General features: G+C 37.7%; 1 protein-coding gene across 1 annotated transcript; it reads right to left on the reverse strand.

Annotated features, from left to right (window-relative positions):
* Positions 1-14,271: 14,271 nt before the first annotated feature.
* Positions 14,272-25,378, reverse strand: syndig1l (synapse differentiation inducing 1 like). The gene is made up of 4 exons (XM_005797680.2): positions 24,868-25,378; positions 21,222-21,712; positions 16,013-16,150; positions 14,272-15,038 (listed from the first exon to the last, which is right to left on the reverse strand). The coding sequence occupies exons 2-4, from the start codon at positions 21,648-21,650 to the stop codon at positions 14,880-14,882; spliced, it is 726 nt and encodes a 241-aa protein (XP_005797737.1). The 5' UTR covers positions 21,651-21,712; positions 24,868-25,378; the 3' UTR covers positions 14,272-14,879.
* Positions 25,379-25,731: the final 353 nt, after the last annotated feature.

Genomic DNA, 25,731 nt, shown 5'->3' on the forward strand with positions numbered 1-25,731 from the left:
AAATGACTTTCTGAGATGCTGAAGCACAAGCTGTTCATCCTCTTATCATAATACTTAACCGAAACAGCTTTATTTGTTGGCAATCTTTACTGTCTTCTGGGTGTTGATAACATGTTGAAGAGGGACTTCTAGGACATGTTTAATTCATAATTGTAGCTAATAGGGCTTCTTAATAGCTCAAAACTGATTTTATTTTCAATTAAGCAATTGGAAAGGGCAAGGGAGAGATGTTATTAGAGTGTTCCTTCATGTCTGAGGAATTAATTGTGCTTAAAAAAGAAACATGAAGTTGACAAATAAGTAACATTTTGGTTTATAATAAATGTTATGAGGGTGCATGGTGCCTATTTACTCCTGGACAGATTATCTTATAGATCTTATAAAATCTCAGTCAGTCTTAACTCTCCTCCTCTATCAGCTCATATAATCTCTTACCAGTTATTCTCATCTGATTAAATGTAATCTCACCTCATTTTATCATGTCATCTCATTTATTATTGTCTCATCTCACCTTACTTCAACTCATCTAGACTTATCTCGATCTTAATCCACTCAGCTCCACTCTTCATTACATCTAGTCTCCACTCATTTTATTGCACCTCATCTCAATGCATCTAATATAATATAATTTTACTTCAGCTCACCTCAAGTTGTTAAATTGTATCTCATTTCATTAAATCTCTTCTCATCTCTCAGTTCAAGTCATCTTAAGTCTCATCTCATTTCATCTCACCAAATTGCATCTCAGGTAATTTAATTTCACTCCAGCTCACCTTAAGTTGTTAAATTGCATTTCATTTCATTCACTCAACTCATTACAGCTAGTCTCAGCTAGCTTTGTCTAGTTCTATCTCCCCATTGCATTTAATATGATCTAATTTCACCTTTTCTTACTTTAAGTTCTTAAATTTGATCTCATTTAATCTTATGTCAATTCAGAATACTTGAGTTTTACTATGTTATGTAATTTATTCTCGTCTCATCTTGTTGCCTCTGTTCAGTTCTCAATCAAGCCTCATTTTTTCTCACCACACCTATTCTTCGCTGATCTCACCTCCTTACATCCAGTTTCATTTTACTCACATCAAGTACAAGGTATCATATTTCATTTAATCTCATCTCATCTAGTCTCACTTTAATCCTTTCTCATGATCTCATCTCATTACATCTAATTTTATTTTGTCGTATCTCGTCTCCTCTGATCTCTCTGCACCCCATCTCATCTTGTCTCATTGTTTGTATATTATAAGCATGATCGTTGTCAGCAGAGCTCTGGTTGTAGATGATGGTAGGTCAGTGTGGTTGAATGTATGTGTACCAGAGAAATGCACTTCTCTGGAAGTGCATGGGAAAAAGACATGACACACATAGAGCCAAGACGATTGACTCTGTAAGAAAAACTAATGCATCTTTTCAGAAAAAGGATATTGTGTGATGGTCTAGGGGAGCTTTGTTGCTAGGGAACCTGGATGAATTGCCTTAATTGATGGAATTGGGAGTTTTGTTCTGAACCAGAAAATTCTAAACTTGAATGTTTATCTGTTCATGACCTCTAGAGCAAACCCATTTGGGTTGTGCAATGGGACGACGATCAAAAGCAGAATCTCAAAAAAACACAAGGTTTTGAAATATTCTAGTCAGAGGCTGGACTTGCTAAAATCCAGTTGAGTTTCCATGGTTTGACCTTAAACAGGACTTCCATGCTTAAAAATCCATCAGTGTGACTGACTTAAACAATTTTGAAAAGAAAATCGCATATTTATTTTTTCACTGTGATGTTTGGAAAGAATTTCAAATTCCAATTGGTAGAAGTCATCGCCTCCAAGGGTGGCACAACTAGTTACAAGGGCTAATTAAGGAGCAATTATTTTTAACCAAGGGGATTGTTAAAATAATTAATAATTGCAGTGGTTATTTAAAATCCACTGCAACTAGTTGTCTCATGGTTAGCAATAGAGTGCATCTTTCAGAGAAAGATTTGTTTGAGAACATTATCATGAGCTCAATGACTTTGTTCTGATTCTGTCTTCTGTCCTCCCTTAAGAAATTAAATTCTCATTTAAACTTAAGTTTACGTTGATATCAATATTTATTTGATGGTTCTGAACATGCAAGTACGATGAAAAACTATAAAACGCTTTACTGAAGCACTCTAGGTATTTAAGCTTTAGCTTTCACAAGAATTACAAGGAAATAATCTGAAGGTGGAAACAGACAGCACACAGAGGGGAGAAATCAAGTATACCCTCACTGGGACCAAGACATATGCAGAGCAAGGATTAAACTCCTAAAAGTGCAAAAGAGCTATTTAATCCTTTGAAAGTGGAATTGAATGCTATGATAGATCAGATTTGCAGAAGATCAAGCTGTTTATACTGTATATGATGAGGAGGTAATTCACAATATCCCTCCTGATCGGCAGTCTGCAGCTTCAAGACCACCCTAAGATTATCTCAATCTGTGCAAAGTGACTGATGAGCTTTAGGGAAAGATTTCGTCTAATGCATTATTAATATTTTGTTTATTTTGAGAAATATGGGTGCATTGACAGCCATATTCAGATAATAATTGGAAGTCTTTTTTTAGCTCCACATTTGAAATCAGCTAGAAGCCCCTGATGTGGAAATATGGTTTTGTTCTGCCCCCTGCTGCACAAATTTATTACTACAACTAAATAAATTTTTCTGCACCTATTTCCACTGATAACCCCATTAATTTAAGACAAAGACTTTGAGAAAAACAAAATTAGGAGCCATCTGGATTTCAGATAATTTGATTACTTGTGAGTAATTTGTAATTTGTACTTTCAATGGACTTTGTGTATTGTTTTTATACCTTTTAAATATGATGTGTGTTTTGCAGACACAAAATACATGATCTGTGGATAGACTAAAACATATTTCCCTTTTAAATTGCATAGAGGTTTAGAGAAAGTCTTTAAATGACTTTACGTGATCCTGGTAATATCTACAGTATCTGGCCACGTACAAGTGATCATCTTCTAAAACTGAACATTTCTCAAAACAGATTTTGAAGATAAACATATATTCTTCCCCATCAAGGTTTGCATATATAGATGAAGTCTTTTTCCCCCTAAAAGAACATAGAAACACTAGAGGATCTGCAAAAGCGCCTAAACACTTTTGGAACAATTCCAGTTGCAGTTTATTCCAGAATTTGATGAAGAATCTGAGGAACAGAACAATTGGAAGGATATTTTTCAACCTTAAATGTCTGAAATTTGAAGAAGGCAAGACAGAGACAGGGTGTGGTGATACCCCTGTGTGGTGTCTCTGGAAGTAAAACATTTTATGAAACTTCAAGAGAAAAATTGCAAGCTATTAAAAGCACACATTTTAACTCTATTACAATACCTGGTAGATGAAGTGTGTGTGTGCAGCTGTTTTATTATCTGCTGTGTTTGCTTTTTTATTGTGCTTCAGTCACTGCTAGTGTTTCATGACAGCTAATATCTTTGCATAATCAGGTTTTATGCATATTTATTGTATGGATTTGCTTTCCTTTTCTATCTTTCCAAAGTTGAATTAATTTATTACATTTTTATTAGTCCGACTTTACACCAATACTCCTAAATAAAATTACCTGCATCAAGTTATCTCGTGGTTAGTAATAGAGTCCATCGTTCAGAGATTTGTTTGAGAACATTATCTGTGTTCTGCATTTCTGTCTGTTTAGTTTCTGTTATTTATTTTGATCTCCAGCTGTTCTCTCTCTGTTGATTAGTCTCCCACCTGTATCTGGTTCCACTAATTAGCTCTGTAATGGCTCCCCTCTGGTTCAGGCTGTCTTCACCGGTTCCCATTTGTTTTCACCTATCTGTCTCTGAACTCAGTTTTCTCAGGTTTGTTTCACATTTTTTAAATTGGACTACAGAGATTTCTTTTTTACTTTCATTATTTTTTACTCAACCTGTCTTTTGCCTGCATTTGGCTCCTCAAACAAAAACAGCAGCACAGTCTGCCATCCTTGAAGATGCAGCATCATGGAAACCAAGGATCACACCAGACCGGTCACATTTAAAGAGGTGGAGAGGTTTAAAGCTGAATTAGGTAAGAAATCTATTCGCTCAGTGACTGAACTACTTTAGGCTTTGTCTTTTTAGTTGTGTTATATTCATGGATTCAATGTGTATGACACAACTGTAAACCTAACAAGACATTAGGTATCTACCAAAACTAACATGCAGAGAAAAGAGAAGAATGTGGCAGAAAACGCTTTGGTCAGATAAAATGTTTGTCTTGCATATGAAACTCTGCTGTAGCAAAAGGTAACTCATCACATCACCCTGACTACAGCCTCTTCACGAGCAGCTTGCTGTGGAGATGCTTTTGTTGACCTGATGAGGAGGTGGATGGAGCTCAATACAGGCAGGTTCTGGAAGGAAGTTGTAAAAGACCTATAAGTGGGTTGGTTCACTTTCCAGCAAGTTTTAACATGCAGTTGGAACAGTAAGAGGACAGTTTACATGAAAGGATTTCATGTGATGGAGTGGCCTAGTCAGAGTTCAGACTTAAACGCATTGCGTGATTTGTGGCAAGACTTACAAAGGTATGTTCAGAAGTGATATTTCTTCATTCTGATTGAACTTGAACTAATTTAGATCAAGAAAGCTTTAACAGATATTCTCCACAAACTACAGGTTACTTTAAGTCCCCTTTTTTGTATCAAGCGAAACGTTTTCTCTCGTTTGCATTCATCAGTTTTGAATTCTGCCTAAATTTAGCCAGAGAACAGCATACTGATGATCCCATTACTATCAGAATAACATCATGTTGTTTTATTAATTATCGTAGCTGCCAGGTTTATATGTACAATATAAATACATCACTTATTAACAATTTGAGGATTATTTTCTAGTTCAAGTTTAGTGTATCACTTTCTTATTGTGCTGGGGCATACAGTAAGGATTTTTACATGAAACCATCAAAACATCAACAATTAGATCACGTTTGTTTACATTATGTGCAGATTACTGTCTACACACACTAATAAGTGCATATACACATGGATCAAATCTGATTCACCATAGCCATTTGTCTCTGAAATAGAATGTCAATTACACTTGAGCTTTTATCTGTCAATTAAAATTCATTTTTATTTGCATAATGCCAAACTACATTAATTTGAAAGGAAGTTAAATAATACTTAATTTTAAAATTATTCTTTTTATGGAGAGAAAGCTTTATTTCATCAATTTGTTAGTTTAATGGGTTTATCAATATATTCTGCTACAACTGAATATTTGAGGACATTCATGATCTTAATGTGGCCTAAAATGCAAATTAATTTGACACCTCTGATGTATCATTATGCATAAAAGGGATGGCAGCTTTGTTATTAACTGTTATTGATGAAATATTGATGAATATTTTCCTCACATTTCTAAATGTGAAACAGAGACTGGCTTTGCTTCCTACTATCAACCGACACTTCACGATTGCAGCCACATGGTGGCAGTGTTGTTGTTGTTTTTTTGTTTGTAAGCCTCTGAAAACAAAAGCCTTGTGAATGTTGGTTAGATGTGAAATGAAAACTGTTCCTCAATTCCACATGTGGCATAAATCAGGTAAACTATGATGATAAAAAAAAATGCAACTGGAACGAGATTTTGCAGCGGGACACTGATCACATCAAGTTTGAAAATTTGGCTGTTTCCCAAGTTGTAGAGCAGACATGATCTGCTGATCGATACTCTATAATCTTTTCTTACTCAACTACTGCTCTTGATGAGAATACTGTTTAACCAGGTTGCATGTAGACCTGAATGATCAGACTTTAACTCTACATCACTCTTTTTCCAAAATCCAAAAATGTGAACAAATTTCTTAAAATCTATAATTCTGGACTTTTTTTGCTCACCTGCTGACCTGTTGGCATTTGCAAAGTTTTTTAGTTGATCAGTCCTAATATTAAATATCTGAAAATGTTATTCGTTTATTTAAAACCTGCAACTACTGAGAATATCTTTGTGCTTTTCATACACAGAGCTGTGTGAAAGTATCTGCCTCTTCACAGGTTTCTTCTGTATTTTTGTCCCACACTGTGAAAATGAGTTGTGAGGATTTCTTATTTTTAAAGAAAAAGAATATTCAAAGCAGCCTGGTCCTTTGTAGAAGGAAATCCTTGTAGAATTTCTTCAATCATAAAATGGTGTCAATTAACCACATTTTTTTATTTTACCTGGTTACTCAGGTCTGATTAATGCCTGACCTGTAAAATAATGAGAAACATGTCTGGCAATATCAATTAGGGTAAAATATTTCAGTAAAGCAACACATCATGTCCTGATCTAAAGGAATTCAAGGACAGATAAGAGGCAAAGTCACTTGCATCTATCAGTCTGGAAATAGTAAAAAAAAAACCCATTTGTACAGCTTTAGGACTCACTGTGAGAGCCATTATCCCCAAATGGAGAAAACATGGAACAGTAGTGAACCTCCCCAGGAGTGGCCAGCCGACCAAATTACTCCAAGAACTCATCAGTGACTCATTTCAGAGGTCACAGAAGAGCCAGGAGCTACAGCTACAGCACTTCAGGTCTCACTCACTTCAGTTAAATTTCATGATCCAACAATAGCAAAGAGACTGAGCAAAGTGCCATCACTGAGAAAGTTGGAAAGTGAAAACCTCTTTTAACCAAAAAGAAGACATGGGCTTGTCTCACATTTACCAAAAACAACAAAACAGTTTTACAAGCAAGACAAAGATGACACAGTTGGATTTGGTATAAAATTTTATTCATCAGTTTATCAACAGTAACCATAGCAACAATTTGCATCAGGACCTGAATGACTTGCTGTAATTGACGGATTGTTTGTTGATTTTCATTGAAGTTCTGAAGAAAACAATCCTGAAGGAAAATGTCTTGAGACAAAAGATATGTGTTGATCTACTTGGGGAAGAATTTGATAAATGATAAGTTTAATCATTTAAATTTAAGATGTTTCCTCAACCCTTGCTCCTTCTCTTTGAGGTCATCTGGGTCATGTGTTGCCATGGAAGCGTACCAATGAGCTGGGCTCACAAGGAAAGGTGTTCAACCAGCCTAACTGGGGAGAAGACTTGGGCTGTATTTATATAAGTATTTAGCTCTGAACTAAAGTTTTTAAAGTTGAATGTAAATGTATAAAAAGATTTTTTTTCAGAGATTTAATTTAGTCAATTAGTTTGCTTGAAAAACTGAATTAAAAATAAATCTGCAGAGAGGATCATAAATCTGCAAAGAGAGAGCGACGTAAAACATTCATTGCCAGTTAACACCAATGCTTGATTGCAGTCATTTCCAGCAAATGTGTATAATGAAACAATTATGTTTTTATATAGGCCCATTTGATTTGAATAGCTTTTACCCTATGAAATGAAACCAGTAACTGAAAACGGGTTTTTGTATTTTCTCAGGTTATCTTTTTTCTGATAACTGAAAGTTGTTGAAGTCAAAACAATGATGTGTGAAATAAAAGCAAAAACAGATGAAATAGGGGAAAATTATAAATATATATTTTTTACCAACACTGAAGGCATTTGGTTGATTAAAATCACATGATGGTGGGAGCTAATCTGTTTCAGACCGGTCCTTACCGTTGCAGCCTGCTCGTAATGCACCAGTTATCTCTTAAAGTTGTACCTGACAACATGTCCTGGAGAGATTTATGATGTGTGGCATGGCCCCAGCAGCTGTCCACTCAGCAGGCCATCTGCAGGCATGCATGCCTGCTCCAGCAATATGTGTGAGTGTTTACGTTAACACTATAATACCAACCTTAATTGCTTCCTGTTTCATATTTCTTCAGAAATTGCATCACTCATCTCTGGGAAGTGTCAGGTACTGCAATTAAAAACCATCACATCTCACTGGGTCTTATCTTTCTGCTGCGTTAAAGGCGTCTGCTGTTGGCATAAGACTAGATTTGAAACAGTGCTGGGAGCCCAGGAGTAATAATTAAAAAAAAAGACCAGTTTGTTATCAAGAGAAGTGAAACATGAACAGAAAGACGGTGCTCCCTTGTTGCTAAAGAATGATAAGTGAAGCCACAGGCCAGAAGATGAGGCTGGGAGGACCTTATCTGTGCAGAGTGTATCCTAGCAAAAGCCTGGCGCCACAGAAGAGCGAGTCTTGTTGTTGCAACAAAGGTGTGGGGCAGATAAGCATGTATGTGTGAAATGCTTCGAAGATGAGCTTTACTGTGATGTGAATGACGGGGAGAATAAAATGGAGAGGGAGGGATAAAGAAAGCTATGTCACCATAAAGGGATGCAGGTATTTGTTGTGGTGAGAGTGGCTGTGGGAATGTCTTCATTTATGGAAAGTGCCACAGGAATCCTCGTGGGAATCCGACTTTAACCCACTGAATGCAAGCAGTGATGAAAGAGGCTTTCAGATCATTTCCCACAACCCAGGGGTGAGGAGCAGTGTCAAAACACGCTATCAAAAAGTGCTTCATGTTCAGGAATACAGCGTCTAGCAGAAGTAGTCATACCTGTTTGTCTTTAATATTTTGTCTTGATACAGCCACAAGTATTTCATTGACATTGAAAAAATAACATAATTTAGTAGTGCCAAATTTTGGATATGAAAGAAAAGTGATAGTTTTAAAAAAAGATTTTGCAAGGAAAAAAATCTGCAAAGCTGCAATATAATGACAACAAACTTTATTTTAGACATGAATTTATTGTGTGTTGATATGACGTCCTGGTCATTGTTTAGGTAATGGTGGCATCATACCTTCCACTTATGTTAGTGCTGTGTGCTAACCCTTAGCTCTTTGAGGACATAACAGTACTGTATATATTGAACAGTGTTAGTATACCAAAACTTCAGCATTGCTTCTGCTGTTTTTGTCCTGGGGAACACATGATCCAATTCAGTGCACTAGTAATTATAAATGTGAACTATCATTTGTATTTTTAAAAGGCATTTTAAAATGTTGACATATTTTAATTAATTTAGGATTTTAAAGATAATTGTACATTTGCTTGCTCTCAAACTATAAAAATGTCTGAATGGGGTGGAGTGGAATGCTCTGTGACCTGAAGGAGGGCGGGTATTAAGTGCCTGAACTGAATTTAAAGAGACTGCACCAAAACAAGTTGCTCTCAGAAACACCTGAGAACAGTGGTAAAACGCAAGCCTATGGAGCTACAATAAGAATGAATGTAGACCAAAGTATAGCAGTTCCACTTTATATAGACTAAAATTGAATGATTTAAATGTGAAAAGGAAGGGTTTGAAAGAATGTTATGTCCATTTTAAGGTTTTGTTTTTGGTACGCTCCAGTCTTCATTAAGCTCTGACCAGCTTCCTTGTTCCTGACCCAGCATGATGCTGTCAGCCTCCCTCCCTCCCACTTCCCCATTTTAGTTTTTCTCCCCTCATGGTGTTTTGCAGGTCAGCTAATAGTTGTCATGTCAGACTCTTCCACCTGAGTTGTGGAACACACTAACTTCTCCAGTTATCATGGACTTATTGTCTGCTTGGAATATTGTTTAATAATCAAACACTGCTTTAAGTGTCTTCAGAACTTGATTTCTGTTTCTTGGTTGTGATGATGCTGATCAGAACAGCTGAAATTCAACTACGAACTTTTTGACTCTACTTTCTTACTAAATTGAAGACTTCTGGATACATTTTAACCTGACACGTGAACCCTAACCCTAACCCTAATGGCAGCATATTTGCCTATATCAGGATTCCCCATATGCAATTCTTTTTCATAGTTTACTAAGGACACGTTTCAGGTATATTGGTTCATTTTAAGCCTTCATCAGAAGCACGACTTTTGTTATGGTGCTGGGCTGCATGCATAAAGTTGCAGACTCCATTAAAACTTCTTCAGGAATTTTTCTAGTTTCATTTTTAGTGTCTGTTTAACAAGCTGCTGAAATCTCAAAGGACAGCAGTCACGAGCTTTGTTCCATCTATTGCCAGAGAGACATCACTCATGTTGCTGATGACCTAGAAAGTGTCCCTGGGATAATCAAATATACATAAAATTTATCAGCTTGCTTCAAAAAAAAATATCTCTGCATAAATTTCAAACAGCATGCAAGAGTCTTTAATCTGCCAAATAAATTATAAGGTTTTGATCTGGCGCACAACGAGAGGTTTATCTACTTCTACAAGATAAACATTCGCAATCCAGATTATGTAAATTACCGGGATGCTTTTTCTTACCCCCCCCCCTTTTTTTTAATATCTCACTAAAAGTCTGATTTAAAAGGGAAGCTTTAAATAGTTTTAGAAAATGTAAATATTGCAGCCACTTCAAAAACATAAAGCCACAGCACAGATATTGTTCACGTGTCAGTTGTCCTTGAGCAGAGTGACAAGTATGTTATTGCGGTGGCGATAAAAATCTAAATGAGCCCTTCAGTTCTATGAAAAGCATCAAGCTCTTTATTAATGCAGCTCTCAGCTTTTATGTGTTTCCCCCATTTTTCTGTTCTATTCCTGACTCTTGTCGGTGTTGTTTCAAGGTGTTCATCATTATAAAGTATCTTTCATACTTTTATTTAGTTTGTGAGATTTCTTTTTTTTTTTTTTTTATTTACTAAGTGGGTTGAGAAGATTAATGACCTTTCCAACTGGATGAAGAGATCTTTCAGTAATTCTTTTCTCTAATGACATGTACTAAATATTTCTCTGTTTGCTCTTGGTTCATTGCAAATGTGTTATTCGTTCTTATCTCTCTTGGTCAATCTACTCTTCAAATTAGAGTCTGAGAAACTGTGTTCAATCTTTTGTTCATGCTTACCATTCTGGCTACTCAGCTTATAGTTCTGATTTCAGTCAATCCCCTAACTGTATGAACCCGACATCATTCCGCGTCAGATATTTTTCCTTCACTTTTCTATAAAGCAGTATTTTATCTTTTGACAATCTGCCATGTTATAGGTGATCTTTAAGTTTCTCCTTCCACCCTAATGCTGGAAGGAGAGAGGTCATCTCATGGTGGAGTAATCTAGCAAAAACAAAAAAAAAAACTTAAGTCTAGAACTCAGGAAAAACAAATGTCCAACCTGAAATAGAGTCAATGAGTCAAGTCAAAGCTCATTGATGTAGTACATGTAATGGACAAAACAACACAACGTGTTTCCATCAAAAGACAAAAACACCCATTTCTGTCTTATTTAAAAAAAAAACAAAGTATATCAAATTTATAAACAAGATACACAAAACACCTGCAATACATACAATAAGATGCTTATCAAATACAAACATTTCCTGTAGAAGTCTAATTGTCATATACAAAGCTTATCCATAGAATTGAGAGAAAAGTTGAGTTTTAAATCTAATCAATTTTTTGCCAACAACAACATCAATGTTGTTTGGTCAGACAACTTTGATGTTTTGGTATTAGGATGCCAACCCTAATTTAGGCTTAAAACTGAAGATGACAAATCTTTTGCAGATGTGGCAATCACACAATCTGGAAATCCTTTATGTTTGTTTATGCTATTTTGAAGTGAAATACCTTTTGATTTTCCAGTTGAAAGCCATATTTACTGTATTACTCATTCTATATTAATGTGATACATTTAGAAACTTGGTGTAATGCTGATTTCAAGACAATACCCAAGCTATTTGGACTGAAACTGTACAAGCACACATATTTATAATATATTTATAATATATACATTTTATATTCAACCTGCTGCTGCCTCTTGGAAGGTTTTAGTTCACATGGGGGTGGATGACTAATAAAATCAGTTTGCTTCTGGTGGTCTGAGCCAGCGATGGATGCTGTGAGTGCTAGCAAGCGTGGGAGATGCTTCCTATCTACCGAGGGAGAGAGAACGCATGCGGGGCAATGCACTTTCTTGCAGAGCGAGCCCACTCCAGCACCCCATACAGCTCCCATTGATGAGAGTGGCACTTTCGCCCCCGTCTCCCCCTTATCGACCCACATTTGGTGCATTAGAGCTTTGCTTGGAGGAACACTACAAAAGAGAAAACACACAAATTTAGGAGACCATTTTCTTTCCCACCTCTCCATCTCCATCATAGTTTTTATTTTTATTTTTTGATATCAAATGAAGTTCAGTGTACCCTTATATATTTATTTTTTTATTATATAGGAGTTGTTTGTCACATTGAGTTTTTCTCTCAACTACCTAGGAGCTGTTTCCTAGGTAATACTGAGTGGACACTGAAGGCTCACTGAGTTGTTTAGGAAATTCTAGCGTCTGAGGTGAATGCTTTGATTGGATAGCAGGTGGAACAAGAGAATTGGAAATGCATGACAGCTTTTCCCCTGTTGCTGGAGTCCTAAAGTGCTGCTTTCATTTTGTTCTGACATCCTGACTTCTGAGAGCTTGCTTTGTTTCCGCTGCTGGCAGCAAAAGTCACCTCGAGGCTCAGCAATGAGTGATGCCAAAAGACAATAAAGGGGCATGCCAGTTACAAGCGTGTAGATGCAACAGCAAATACCCAATATATTGGTCTGTGGCTGTTCCAACACTAATATTAAACCACATGACTTGTGTCCTTTAGTGGTTTTCAGCATCTGCTGTCTAATACAATAAGAAATGTATTTCAAGAGAGTTCTTGAATACTTTTTGTCAGCCTTGGGTTGCAGTATAATAACTCATTTTATAAATAATTTCTGACTTTTACTCAGCTTGAAAAACGTCAAGTTGATTAGAAGCTTGAAGCTCAGGCCATCAGTCTGTAGTTTCTTCCATTGAAAATCATAGTTTTTAGGTTTTATTTAATCATTCTGAATGTGGTTATTATACCATGCTTACTGGAGTTTACTTTTCCTCGGCGGTGAACAGGAAAACTGGTCAGAATTAATATGGAGATTGATGGAGAAAAGCATAGTGCATTTTTGAAGAAAAACCTGGTAGTGGTTGCACAACACTTGGTCCTGAGATGGGAGTTCACTTTCCAGCATGAAAACAACCCTAAACATACAGCCTGGTCTCCAATGGAATGATTTAGAACGAAGTCTGCTAATGTGCCAGAAATTTCCTGATCTAAGTTCAACCAACAATCTGGGTTGAAACTTGATAGTTTTTCAAAGAAAGCCCAAAACACCTGCATTTACCCTGCAATTAAAGTTAATAATAGAAAGTACTGACTCACAAATGTGAAAAGTGAGAAGGAGTACATGGCATTTGAAGACTTTTGAATAGAAGAATAAGCTCAAGACATTTTTTTCAATATGTGTTTTGACCACCAAAGTTTCACTACTCTTTTATATTTAATGTGCAATTTGCCTGAAGCTCAACTATATAAATGAAAATGAGTTCGTTCAGATTTCCCCTCCTGAAGTCTTTGACTTAGGTTTGGATTTGGTGACAGGAAACCCACAATAATATAGTTAATAAAAACCTTCAAGTTATTAAATTACAATTAGATTTATGAGGGTAAGATTAATTCAGTCAGATGGATGTTCACTCCATCTATAAACGTCTAAAAATTTCAAACATTAGCAAAGGCTAAGAATTTTTATGACATGCAGGAGATATGGGGCATAACATATTCATCAAACCTTTCAGTGAACCATTGTGCCATTAAAAGTGAATGAAGGCCCTTTTATTTGGGGAAAGATCACTCCCCTCAGGACAGAAATGCTCCATCAAATAAGTTGATGATCGCTCAGAATGTCTTGATCTGAATTTTAAGTGTCTTGTTCTTCTAAGAAAGAAAATTAGTTCTAATAATTAACAAGAGTAAAATCCTCAACACAAAGGGAGAAATGGTACATCTCTGGATAAGGTTACAACTTTTATTACTCTGTAGGTTTACTCCACGCATGTACTCACACATGTTTGCGTCTATCTAGTCATCATGGGCATAGATGCTGAGCACCTGACATGTTCTAACTGGAGGTTTTCCTTGAATAATCCCACTAATGCACCTTCACAGGCTTTTTTAGCTGCCATGATACAGTGAGTTGAGGAGCCTCTCATCAAACTAAGACTTACTACAATTAAAGACTTGGCATTTCAGGTTGTCTAAAAGCTGCTTAAATTGTGGTAGCGCTTGAAATATCTTAGTGTCTGATGCAGCCACCCAGAGTAAAGTTTCATGCACAACTTTCTGCCTTCTTTCTCTGCTAATTTTTCAAGTTTGATTATTGTAAAAGAAAAGTCCAAGAGCATCACAAAACCCTCTTAAAAGAATTGTTTAGATTTTGTTGAAAAATATAAGCTGGATTCATCTTTTAGGAACTCTCCCTTTTTCATTTCTAGGACGTAAACCTGCAGAGCTGCTCTAGTGAAAATAAGTGACGGTGAGACATGGAAGGTGTTTCATTATTCATGCCAAATGCATTTATTGACTAAATGTACAGCACACAACAGACACAAATTACCATCATGTCTTTTCTGCCTGGTGTCGTCTTCTCACTTTTTCTGTGATGTGATCCGTTTCTGGTCTATTCCCCAAGAAAAGAAAAACAATCCCGTAAAATCTGACTTTATTACCATGTAACAATAAATCTATTTACAGAGTTGCTAAGACACTGATAAACAGATGAAACACCTTTTCTAAAGTTCACATTAAGTTGTTGTGAAAGTCTAAGAGGATAAAGAGGGGTAGCTTTTTCTGAGTTCAGTTTTCAGACAGTTTTCTTTTTCAAACCGTGTTTATTGTTCTTATTCCTTTGGTGGAAATGCTGCATACCAGAAATAAAGACTCAGTTTGGATCAATATGTGGTTGAAGTAATGCTCCATCCACACATGGAGTATTTCCATCCTCTGCTCTCTCTGGTTTAGACATATTTCTCTATACAGTTTTCATTTTCTTCATCACACAGGTTTATTAGAGGCAACAGAGATCTGCCCAGCTTTTCCCCTCCTCTCATGCCGCCTCCTCCTACTAATCTCACCCCGCCAGCAGTTGGGCCCAGTGCTATACATGTCCAGGTTTGGACAGGTAGGCTATGAGGGCAACAACCACCCCCACGTACATCCCTGTTCCAACCGTAATGGACAGGGCGGCCAGGAACAGGGCTCTTCTGGAGCTCATCCCCGCTCTGGAGAAGTCTCCCTTAGCAATGGCCTTGCCTGTCTAAAAAAACAAAGCAGAGAGTGATATGAGCTGCTGTGTTACTCATCAGCACAGAGTGTATGAGTAGGTGTTAAGCCACAGTTAAAAGAGAAAAAACAAGAAATGCTCTCAGGGAGCCATTAGTTACCATGGCAATTAGGTCATTATGCCTCTGACAGTGACAAATGTGGTGTTTGGTTGTTTTGGTCATTGAGGGGAAAAAAGCAGGACCTCTATTTATTCTTCTGACGCATTACTCTTAGCTCTGGTATTTCTCTTTTTTTTTCTCCCAATAACTGCAGAAGATGTTGCAAAGGACCAAATGCAGGAAACCCATACTTTATAACATCAAAATTCCTAACTTCTCCAGACTCAATTTTCAGAAGTCAGTCTCTTTAAAAAGGAAGGAAAGGGGGGACTGAAGGATAAATGGACAAATATACTTACAGACTGATGTCAGAGAAATGGATGGTGGAAGGACAGAGAGATGTACTGATACTTTTAGATGATTAATCAAGTCAAAAAAAAAGAAAAAAACAACAAATTTCCTGTACTCCCAGAATGCTTAAGTCAAATTTCATACTTTTAGGTGAAATAAAAGTGACTTTTTCTGATTTTCACACAGTATATGTTAAGAAACCTGAACATATACTGGGTTTGCTTTGGGTCCTTTTGAACTGAAAGATAATGAAGGCTAGACCAATCTAAGATATTGTTTATAACCAAAGAAGGGGGCCAAACTGACACATAAGCATAATATATGAAACCCACTGCTTATACCAAGCTCACAGGCAATAAAAAAAAATCTGTATTAATGCTTTCTCTGCCTGGTGCATTTCTGAATTTATGTACTCAATCATCCAAAACAATTGCAAACAGGGTCACAGGGTGGTAAATGGGTTGCGGCAAACACTTGTTTGAGAGTTTGTGCTCGCTGACCTTAAGAGTGGTGCAATCAGAATTAATGACCCGCTCGAGGTCTCTGGACCCTTTACCTTGTGAGAGTAGTAAAAGGCAATGATGCCCAGTGGCCAGAAGCAGCAGAGCATAGAGAAGATGGCCAGGCCCAAGTAGTCCCGAGGGGGAAGCACGATGAAGTTGTCCTCACTTTCACTATCACTGGAGCTGTCACTCTGGAAAACAGCACATTTACAAGGATCAATAAAAACAGTAATCAGATTTTATTATACTTTCAAGTTTACATTTTGAGTTGGCAAAAAAAAAGTAAAAAGAAAATGAGGCTTTGATCTTGACTGAGACACCTGCAAAATGTATGAGTAAGTTAGACTGACACGCAATAGTCAGATGTACTTTGAACTTCTTCAGAGTGATGTTTCTTGACAAGACACCCTCCCACTCTTGAGCTTCCCGCTCCTTCTCTCCTTCCTCAGGACGGGGTCTCTGTCCTTGTTTCCCAAAACCAGCCATGACAGTCTGAGTTCGGTCAGCGGAAACAGATTTGGTGCTTCTGTCAACACCCATGAGCAGAGTGACAGATAACTCGGGATTAACGGATTGTTCCATCATCACGAGGTGACAGAAGAAACAGCGAGACGACAGTGTCATTTATGTACTAAATTGCTTCTCCAGCCTGAGAGACCTCCACAATCCTTCCCTAATGTGCCAAACGTCTTACAAAACATGGCGTGTTCCGCAGTCAGCAGATACTGTCCCTTGATGCTCAAATTCAAAGCCACTGGCTCTGAGCGGGCTAATGAATGAGGGATCTGACTGACATGAGCCCATCAGGCCTGCAGCAACAATAACAGTGTGACATGTGAGTGACCTTTAAGAGGGGGATGCTACACTTCTTACTGCTGTACCAGAGACTGAGAGGAGGGTTTTGTAAATAAATAGCCTCCATAAAGAGCAGGTTTCATTTGTTAGGCGTGTTATCTGCCTTCAGGGATCGAATGAAACGGGAAGAAAAAAAAAGAGAAAAATAATAATCAATGCAAGAGGCAGAACTTCAAGCAACCGTTTTACAGGTAATTAAAGTCTGGAAAGCAAGAAGTGAAGAGGCATTGAGGCATGTAAAGTGAAGCTTGTCGTATATTTTCTCTTGTGTCTTCTGATTGAAACAGACAGCATCATTTTTGTAATCAGAGCAATTTACCAAAAAACCCTTTGTATGTGTAGCCCAATACATTTGAATATTTTAGAAATTTGTAAATATTATTTACAGTCTCGTTACATAGAGGAGACATTTCAAAATATTTCAGATAGGTTTTTTTTAGTTATTTCTTCAAAACAGCAATAAAAAATATTTGTAATGCAGAATTCTGGTCATTTTATGACCAACATGATCCCAGAGAAGACTGCTGCCCAACAACCAGTCACTCATACTCCACACAGGTAAATCTTAAAGATGATTTTTTGCATAGTGCTGTATCCAAGCATATAACTGGAAAGCTGGGTGAAAAGAAAAAAATCTTTTCAAAAAGATGAAAATACACAAGAGCAAGACAAAAAATAATTATCAACACAGAAAGTTGACTTATTGAAAAATATATCATACGAACGAAATGTGAGGTCGGTATTTTGTTTTCAGCCGATGAAGCTGTGGGTTGGTTGTTGTAGAATACCGAGGTTGCTATTAGTGGTCTTCTTTTTTAGAATATCCAGTTTGGTGACCAATCAAATGCAGAGATGTCATGACCACTACACCAGATACTGGTATTTTTGGCAGTGTTGGTTGGTTCCAGGGTTTCTGTGAGAGGAAAATTTTAATTTTGATGAAGCTTGTTCTCTTACATTTAACGACAGATGGCTGATCTGTCTTTGGACTAACACGAGCAGCTGGCCTGACTCCCCAAATGATCACTGACTGTGAAAATCTAACACTGGACCTTAAGCAACTTGGATTCTGTGCCTTTGCTTCATAATGCTCTCAAGGATTGGGGTTGCTTGTGCACCTTTCCTTGAACCACATATTTTTCTTGCATTCAACTTTCCATATATATTCATAGATTCAGCACTCTGTAAACTTAATATTAATTATTAATATTATTGATGTTTATAAAGCCTTCTACTGGTCTTAGATAATTTTCTATTTTTTTATAACCATATTTCAGAGTTTTCATTAGTTGTAAGATATAATCAACATTAACAAGAGATATATAAACTCTTAATATATCCCTTTCTCATTACTGAGATGCACCTGTATATTGAGAAAATTATGAGATGGAAGCACTTGATTAACAAACAAATAACATGCTTTGCCAAGATAAAATTAAGAAATTCCCTGTTATTTGATTTATGAACACAGCCCACCTGGATAGCCAGGTGTATCCATCAGAACAGCATCTGGTCATAACCTCATATATAAACTACAAGCGCGTGTAATCTCCCGTTATCTCTGTGGCAACACTTGATAACAGTCCAGAGTGACCAGAGTGTTCAGTCGAACTGACAGTCTCTTTGATGCTGACTCCTGTCGGCTGGGTTTGCTGCTCCTCCCCAGTCTGCTCTGTCTGGATAACTGATGGAGGCTCCACCGAGACACACTGCCTCTAACAACCCTGTCACAGCTCTCTCCGGGGCCTCGTTAGCCTCAGGAGGGGACAGTCGCCTCAACACACAGAGACCCTGCTGACTGGGGCAGTCACAGCGGCATCGTGGAAGAGGTCTTGCTACGGTGGTACCTGTAATTTATTTCTTCCCTGTCACACACATGTCAAACATCTGCCAGTTAAGTTTTCCCTTTTGTTATAGAGTACGGCTTCACCTCCAGGTAAATAAAAATGTACATATGAACAGTTTTCATTTTATTTCCTATTTTTATTCTCAAAGCTTTGAAACTCTTCCAGTTTGCTGCTGTTTCTCAACAGCAGCAAACTGCAGGTGCAGCTCTGCATATGTCTGCTTTCATGATTTATAAAACACATAAATCATAGGTACACAAGCAGAGAGGCGAGTAAAGAAACACAGCTGCTCGTAATGCAGCTAGAAATCCAGCATTTCATCAAACATCTATTCATCAGATTTATTTGCCCTTTTTGAATTGAAATAGAAAAACTTCAGCTGGAGGCTCACCTGCTACGAGGGCCATGCATCAGCCGAGTCCCGCCTAATTCCCTCAAAGCAGGACATTACTTATAGCATTAATGGAGCTTGCTGCAGTGTCTCTATCCATCTGCCAGGCCTCCGAGTGACAGGAGCTGGCGCGATCATCAGCTCGGTTAGGGTGCTATACTTCTTCCTCTGCCAGCTCAGAGCCCTGGGTATTTCATAAGTGTCCTTGCTTAAAATTAGATTTTCTACACTTCTGAAAAGAGTTTCTCTCCTTGCTCCTCTTTCTCTTCTCTTTTAAAACCGTTATAGCCCTTAGACAAAAAAAATAAAGTCTGGACTAATAAGGTCAGATATGAAATTTTCTTTGAAATTAATAAAACAAAAGCAGACTTATATACCGCATAAATTTTTTAGGACCCTAAGTACGTAGACCATTTGGAGAGAAATTTTAATCACATTAAATCACGCCGGCACTCCATAAGAATAGCAAACTGAATAGGTATTACTGCAGTCTGTGCACCATGACTCATGTTCTTTTACAAGATGTCATTCAGTGCTGGATAAAAGATCATCTTTAATCACTGAGAACAAATCAGCATCATAATCAGCCTGTCAAACACTCAAAAACATATGTAGTAATAAGATATGTACCGAAAACTAACACTGCATCACCAGTGTGACAAAGTGGTGGCAGCATCATGCTGTGGGGACGCTATCCTTCAGCAGAGACAGGAAAGTCAGTCAGAGTTAATAGGTGATAAATACTAAGTAAAAACTGTTTATGGCTGCAAGACTTCAGATCAAGGCAGAGGTTCACATGTCTAAATTTATAGTAAGAACTACAATAATCAAAGCATATTCATATGTTAAAATCATAAAAGTCAAAGTCCAGATCTGAACCGAGAAAATATGATAAGACTTGAAAGTTCATGCCCACAAACAATTTCCACCCAACATGATTGAACTGGGCAAAACTTCATTCCGTGTACAAGCAAAGAGAGAAATACTACAAAGATTTGTTGTTGTAATTGAAGTAAAAGGTGACTTTTACTGCCTCGGGGAAGATTGACAAAAATCCACACTTTCAGTTTTTTGTTTGTTAAAATATATATTTAAAACCATGTATGCTTGTATACTGCAGCTGGTGGTACTACTGCCTTAAAGCAAGAAGATATCCCATTGTCTCCCAGCATGTCTGATCCTTCCACTTCACAATTCTACACAACTTTTCTTGGTTTTTCACATAAAAATCTCTGTAAGAGACATTAAAGTTTGTGGTTATGATGTAAGACAACGTGAAAAATATAAAAGTTTAGGACAGCTGTTATACTTTATTAGTTTAAATGATTGAATGTGAGAGAAAGTTATGAAGGCAATTAGCAGGTGAGATCTCAACCTATTAACTTTGACAATCTAAAATATCTATAATAAATATCCTGTGGGAAAGAAAACACTTTTCACTTTCAAATACAAAGATTTACTCTAGTTTAAAAAAGTAGAACCTTAGGCAGTGGTTTTGTTGATCAGCGTACTCTCTAAGGAACTTGCCTCAGTTTGGATTTTAAAGCGAGGCACCATCTTCACTTCTAAAATTTGAAGTAAAACTTTTGGTTTTGGTTATAAAAAATGCAAACCTGGGGGAGCATGGTTCATCACGTTAGTCATTATAGTTATCCTGGACTGCTGGGCTGCCACTGGGTCTTTTTCCTCATTCAGCCATACTGTCTTTAGTTTGTATATAAATTGTTGCTGGCAGTAACTTTGTTGATATTCCTCTTTTTATATGCCTTGCTATTCCAAATCTAAATGCTTTTAGGCAATTTTTTTTCTCTGCCCCCGACTCAGATGTCCATCCGACTTGAATTTGGTCCTGCTACTTCTCCCTTTCTGTTTCAAGTGTGGTTTTAAATTTTATAAGCTAGAGTTATAGAATGGGTTCTACTGAACTGAAAAGTTTTTAACTACACTCGAATGAACTTGACTTTTGACTTTGCGCAGAAATGAGTTTGATTATAACTTGACTGAACTGGGTTGCATTTAGGTGGATTTAAATGTTTCATTTTTTAATTTTCGTGTTTTTTGATTAATTTAGATTGCGGTAAATACTGAAATAATAACCAAATCAAGCTAATACATGAGGAAAACCTTCGTAAGGATGCAAAGAGGATTTTCTTTGGTGTAATCCCAGACCTCATATTCAGGACACTGCTCCTCTTCCACCTCGTATGACACTGTCTGGATCTTCAGGTCCTTCTCTCCCTGCAGGGTGATGTCCACAGTGTTTTCTGGGGAAACTCCATATGAAACAGTATCTTTACTCTCTGTGAAAGTGGTCTCAAAGCTCTCGTTTTTAGAGTCCTTGCTGTGAAGGCTGACGTCGTCCTTGAACAGGATGAAGTTGGGCCTGTAAAAAGCCTCCACTGCCAGATGGAGAGAGGTGGCGTCCAAGAATTGGGGCGTCTTGTGCTTCCCGCTGGTCCCAGTGTAGTAATAATCGATCAGGCTGTCCTGGTATGGCTGATTTGAGTAGTCACACTGGTAGCCCTGGTAGTCGTTCTGAACCGCATGCATGCTGGTTTTGTCCAGCAGGGGGTTTTGAAGCTCGCTGAGGCTCTCCATGATTGATGGGCTGCTTTAAAATCTCAACTTTGGAGTCCAAATAATCTCTGTCAGTGTTGTAGCTGTGAAAAGAAAAACAAAACAAACATATCAAGCAAATATAGTTTCTAAGAAAAACAGTAGCTTTTCACTGTGACATTCTTTTTAAATTAGGCGCAGCGTTGCAGGGTAGTTCAATCCACACATTCTGGTTCAGGTATTTTAAAGGAATTCAGTGCAGGAAATGTTTCATTTTATTGGCAACTGACATTCCTCTCACAAGCTTGCAGCAGACAGAGCCATGAAATCACCATCTGCTGTATGTTCTACTGTTGCATCACATGCCCACAGTTTCATACAAACATGTCAGAAAAATATATCCTTCAAATGTGTCGTGCTTGGTTTTACTGAAAACGGGGGGATGTGAGGCAAGTGCTTCTGAATTTGATCTCGTGATTCAATTTATCTTTCTGATATTCTCATAATCCCATGGGTTAAATGAGGAAAAAAATGGTTAAATCCTGAATGACAATTCAGGATTTTTTTCTGTTCTGTTAAAAGAAGCTAAATCTCTCTTGGCAGCCTAATGTAGCATAAATCCATGTTAGTTCGTTCAAAAAGCTGGACTTAACCGCTATACCAAAGATGACCTCTACTATCTTAAAACAACTCCAACAATCATCATCTTGTTTGCAGTGTGAGGTTAATTACACAGAAACCACAGATTATTTACAAGCCAAATTGAGGTAGGAGGCTATGAGCCACCAATTATCTTTCTGTTGAAGCAACATAAGCTGTTTACTGTCAGATGTCTGAGAAAATGATCTTTGGTTTAATAAAACTGTTCAAATTGTTCAGAATTCTTGTACAAAAAACTCAGATATCGAACCAGAAAAAAATACCAAATACTGTCTTTCTGTTCCCATAATAAAAATAGGCTTAGCAGAGACCTAGCCAACATGTGCAAATCACACTTGCAAAGTCTGCACTACTTGGCGTGATATAAAGGTAGTTTGCACTTTAAAGTCTCATCTCTCTGCTGTTTCACTTGTGAGTTCAACTTCCAATCAAACTTCATCCTCACTCTGTACAGTTACTGGGTGTGAAACATTTCTGACCAAATGGTGTTTCTGGGGAATGTCAGTTACAGTTTTGTTGAATACATTTTTTTTTACAATAAATACAGTAGTAGCACTTTCTTGTCAGATTACAAGAAATACGTTTCTGAGTACTGAAACACATTGTTGAAAATATGCTAATGGAGAATAAGCAATTTCAGAGCACATTTGTGATTTTTACATAACTTTACAGTTACTTTATCAGGAAATATTCTACTGATCTGGAAGATTATTGATGATGCAGCCTTCAACCTCTACCTCCCATATAAATGATTCAGTCCACTGCAGACAGGAAGATAATTAAAAGTTTCTTACTGTAGTGTTTATATAAACCACTGTGAAGTCTTTAGGTGTGTTTTAAAACAGCAGAACTCCATTTTCAGTCTCGTCCCTTCCCGTCTCACACTGGCTGTTAGACTATTGGAGACACCAAAAGATAATCTGCTGCATGCAATACAGTAAACAGATTCTGCCTTCACATGGTGCTGTTAAACTCATGGTAATAGACTTACCCTGAGTTTAATGATGCCATGTGAATGTGAAATCTGTTTTGCAAAACACTCTCCAGTTGATGCCAGCTAGTGAATACATCTAAGCTATAGTTATAAGTCCAGAATAGGAAAGTCTGTGCTTTAAGCTTAACACTTTTATTTATGTTTAAAACTCTGATTTTGTATTATGAAAGGAAGTAGTTATTGAATTATGTTAACACATTCAGCAATGGAGGAGTTTCTGACCCCAACTTTCAAATTGTCTATACAGGATTATTTTAAGGATTTCGAGTGAAAATGGATGGCAGAAAGACAAAAAAATAAAATCATTGTGAGAATACCTCAAGTGACTAACCGTTAGCTGCTAATGAGGCTTCTGAGCTTTCCATTGGTGTTAAATGAAAGTGGTATTTTAACGTATTAGTCATTCTGGATCATATTAGTGAAAACAAAAAAGGAGCATTTTCTTATAATGTTTGAGGAAAACAAAGACCCAGATGAATTTAACTTGCTTTGATAAGTGCAATATAAAAACTTGCTAATCTTGGATAATTCTAAGATCATTACAGATTATATGTCTCGGATTTGTGAAACATTTAATCTATTTCTGGAAACCACAAACTGAGGATTAAAATTCAAATCATGCCACGTAACCCAATCCTGGGCAACTCTAACAAAAAAAAAAGCCTTAAATGCTGAACTAAAAACAGAATTACATCTAGAGAACAAAACAAAAAGAGTGAGAAAAGGCAGTCACTAAGGCAACAAGTCTGTCAGTAAGATGGTGGGCATTCTGGGCATGTCCTGATTTGAGTACGCAAATGTTGTGTTTTGTGTAGCAAATGCAGCGCCAATGCGCCAGATCGTCCTAAATCTAGCAAATCCATCTCTCATGGTCTGATTAATAATAAAATTAGATCACATCCAGTGAGGCGGCTGCACTGAATTATCTGAAAACTGAAAAAGAAGGTCCCTCTGACAAAATAGAAAACTGTACAAGGCTTGATTTATTAGACAGACGTAGAGGGGCGGAGATGACCTGCAGGTCTGCAGGAGACCTTTGAAACCTCTGACCCCAAGAAAGCCAAAGCTCAGGCTGCCACACTGGATTTCACAGCTGTTTGCTGTGGAGATGCATGACTAATGTAAACTGAATCTGAGCCTACAGTCACACAAACACAAACACACACAAGCCTCAGAATCAATATCTACAACAATGTGTCCATCCTCACACGCCTCTGAGGATGAGCCACAGTCCAGATAAGGGATTCCATTACACACTGCATTAGACAAGGAAAACCACATCACACATCCAGGAATAAGTGCACTTCAGTGAGAGCTCCGACTTCAGAATTACTGATGATGCCTGTTTTTGTTTGACCACAGCAGTTTTCCTCCTCTCCTCGAAATGCACGCAACTATAAATATCCACTTCCCCACAATTACGTGACATCGCGTAGCTTCACTTAAAAGTGCTGAACTGAATGTATTGAGCAAAAATTAAATATGTTCACATTTCCTTTATTAATTTTTGTGCAGATTCATGTCTTTCTGTAAAAATCACATACACCTAGAAGCATAGAAACATTATTGTTATACCAAACATGCCCGATTGTATCGTTATCTTACCTGTCTGAGAAAATCCCACCGCTGATTTTCTCAGCATCGTTCTTCGGCGCAGCTGAACCGATGGAGAGGGATGGACGAACCCACCATCCTCTACTTCAGATTACGGTCACTTTTGAAGGAAATGATCGTTCCGGTGCTATAGTACATCCGTGCGGACAAGGAGGCTTTGCCGTGGAGTTGGCGCGCGGTGTCCTGCATGTCATGGCACCACTGTTGCGTCTGGTTGGTAGATTTTACGCACGGACTATCTGTCTGAGCTCCAAACAACTCCGACGGATCCGACTCCGGCTAAGTGACCGGCTGTGGGCGGCGCGGTGTAAACTCTACTGTCGATTTCACGTTTCCAAACTTGCTCGCTTGGGCGTCTTCCTCGGTTTATGCGTCTGGCATGCCTGCTGGGGGATTTTTACGCACCCCCGCGCCCAATGGTTCCGGTTGCATAAGCTGAAAGTCCTTTATTGGCTCCTGAGATAGCCACTTGTGCCTGTTTTTGATCATATGAGCCACTTGTGCTGATTTCTTTCACAATCTGCTTGAGTGTTATTCATCCCCACTGAGAACGCCCACTATGTGAAAGAGCCACACAAAACATAAACCTCCATCACTCCTCTGCATCCTTCTCTTTCTTCACATGTAAGACTTCTTTGGAACTGATTCTAAACATAGTGAAGCATTAAGCCATTGTTGCAGTAACTGCATATTTGTATGTGATTAAAGCTTTCAAAACAGCGTGTTCATTTATTGTGAGGCTGCCACTATGAATGTGCTCTTTTCTCTTGAGCTTTAACAACATGCAACAATTTATCATGGTGAACACTATTTACACAACATACAGTGCTATACATATACATACATACAAACATG

Source organism: Xiphophorus maculatus, chromosome 19 (assembly GCF_002775205.1).
Source record: "Xiphophorus maculatus strain JP 163 A chromosome 19, X_maculatus-5.0-male, whole genome shotgun sequence".
NCBI lineage: Eukaryota > Metazoa > Chordata > Actinopteri > Cyprinodontiformes > Poeciliidae > Xiphophorus > Xiphophorus maculatus.

Excerpts from the sequence above, each read along its gene's own strand:
- syndig1l (XM_005797680.2), bottom strand. The coding sequence starts at position 21,650 with ATGGAGAGCCTCAGCGAGCTTCAAAACCCCCTGCTGGACAAAACCAGC. Across the intron at positions 16,151-21,221 it reads AGCAGTGTCCTGAATATGAG|AGTGACAGCTCCAGTGATAG; the intron begins GTCTGGGATTAC and ends GCTGTTTTCCAG. Across the intron at positions 15,039-16,012 it reads CCTTTTACTACTCTCACAAG|ACAGGCAAGGCCATTGCTAA; the intron begins GTAAAGGGTCCA and ends TTGTTTTTTTAG.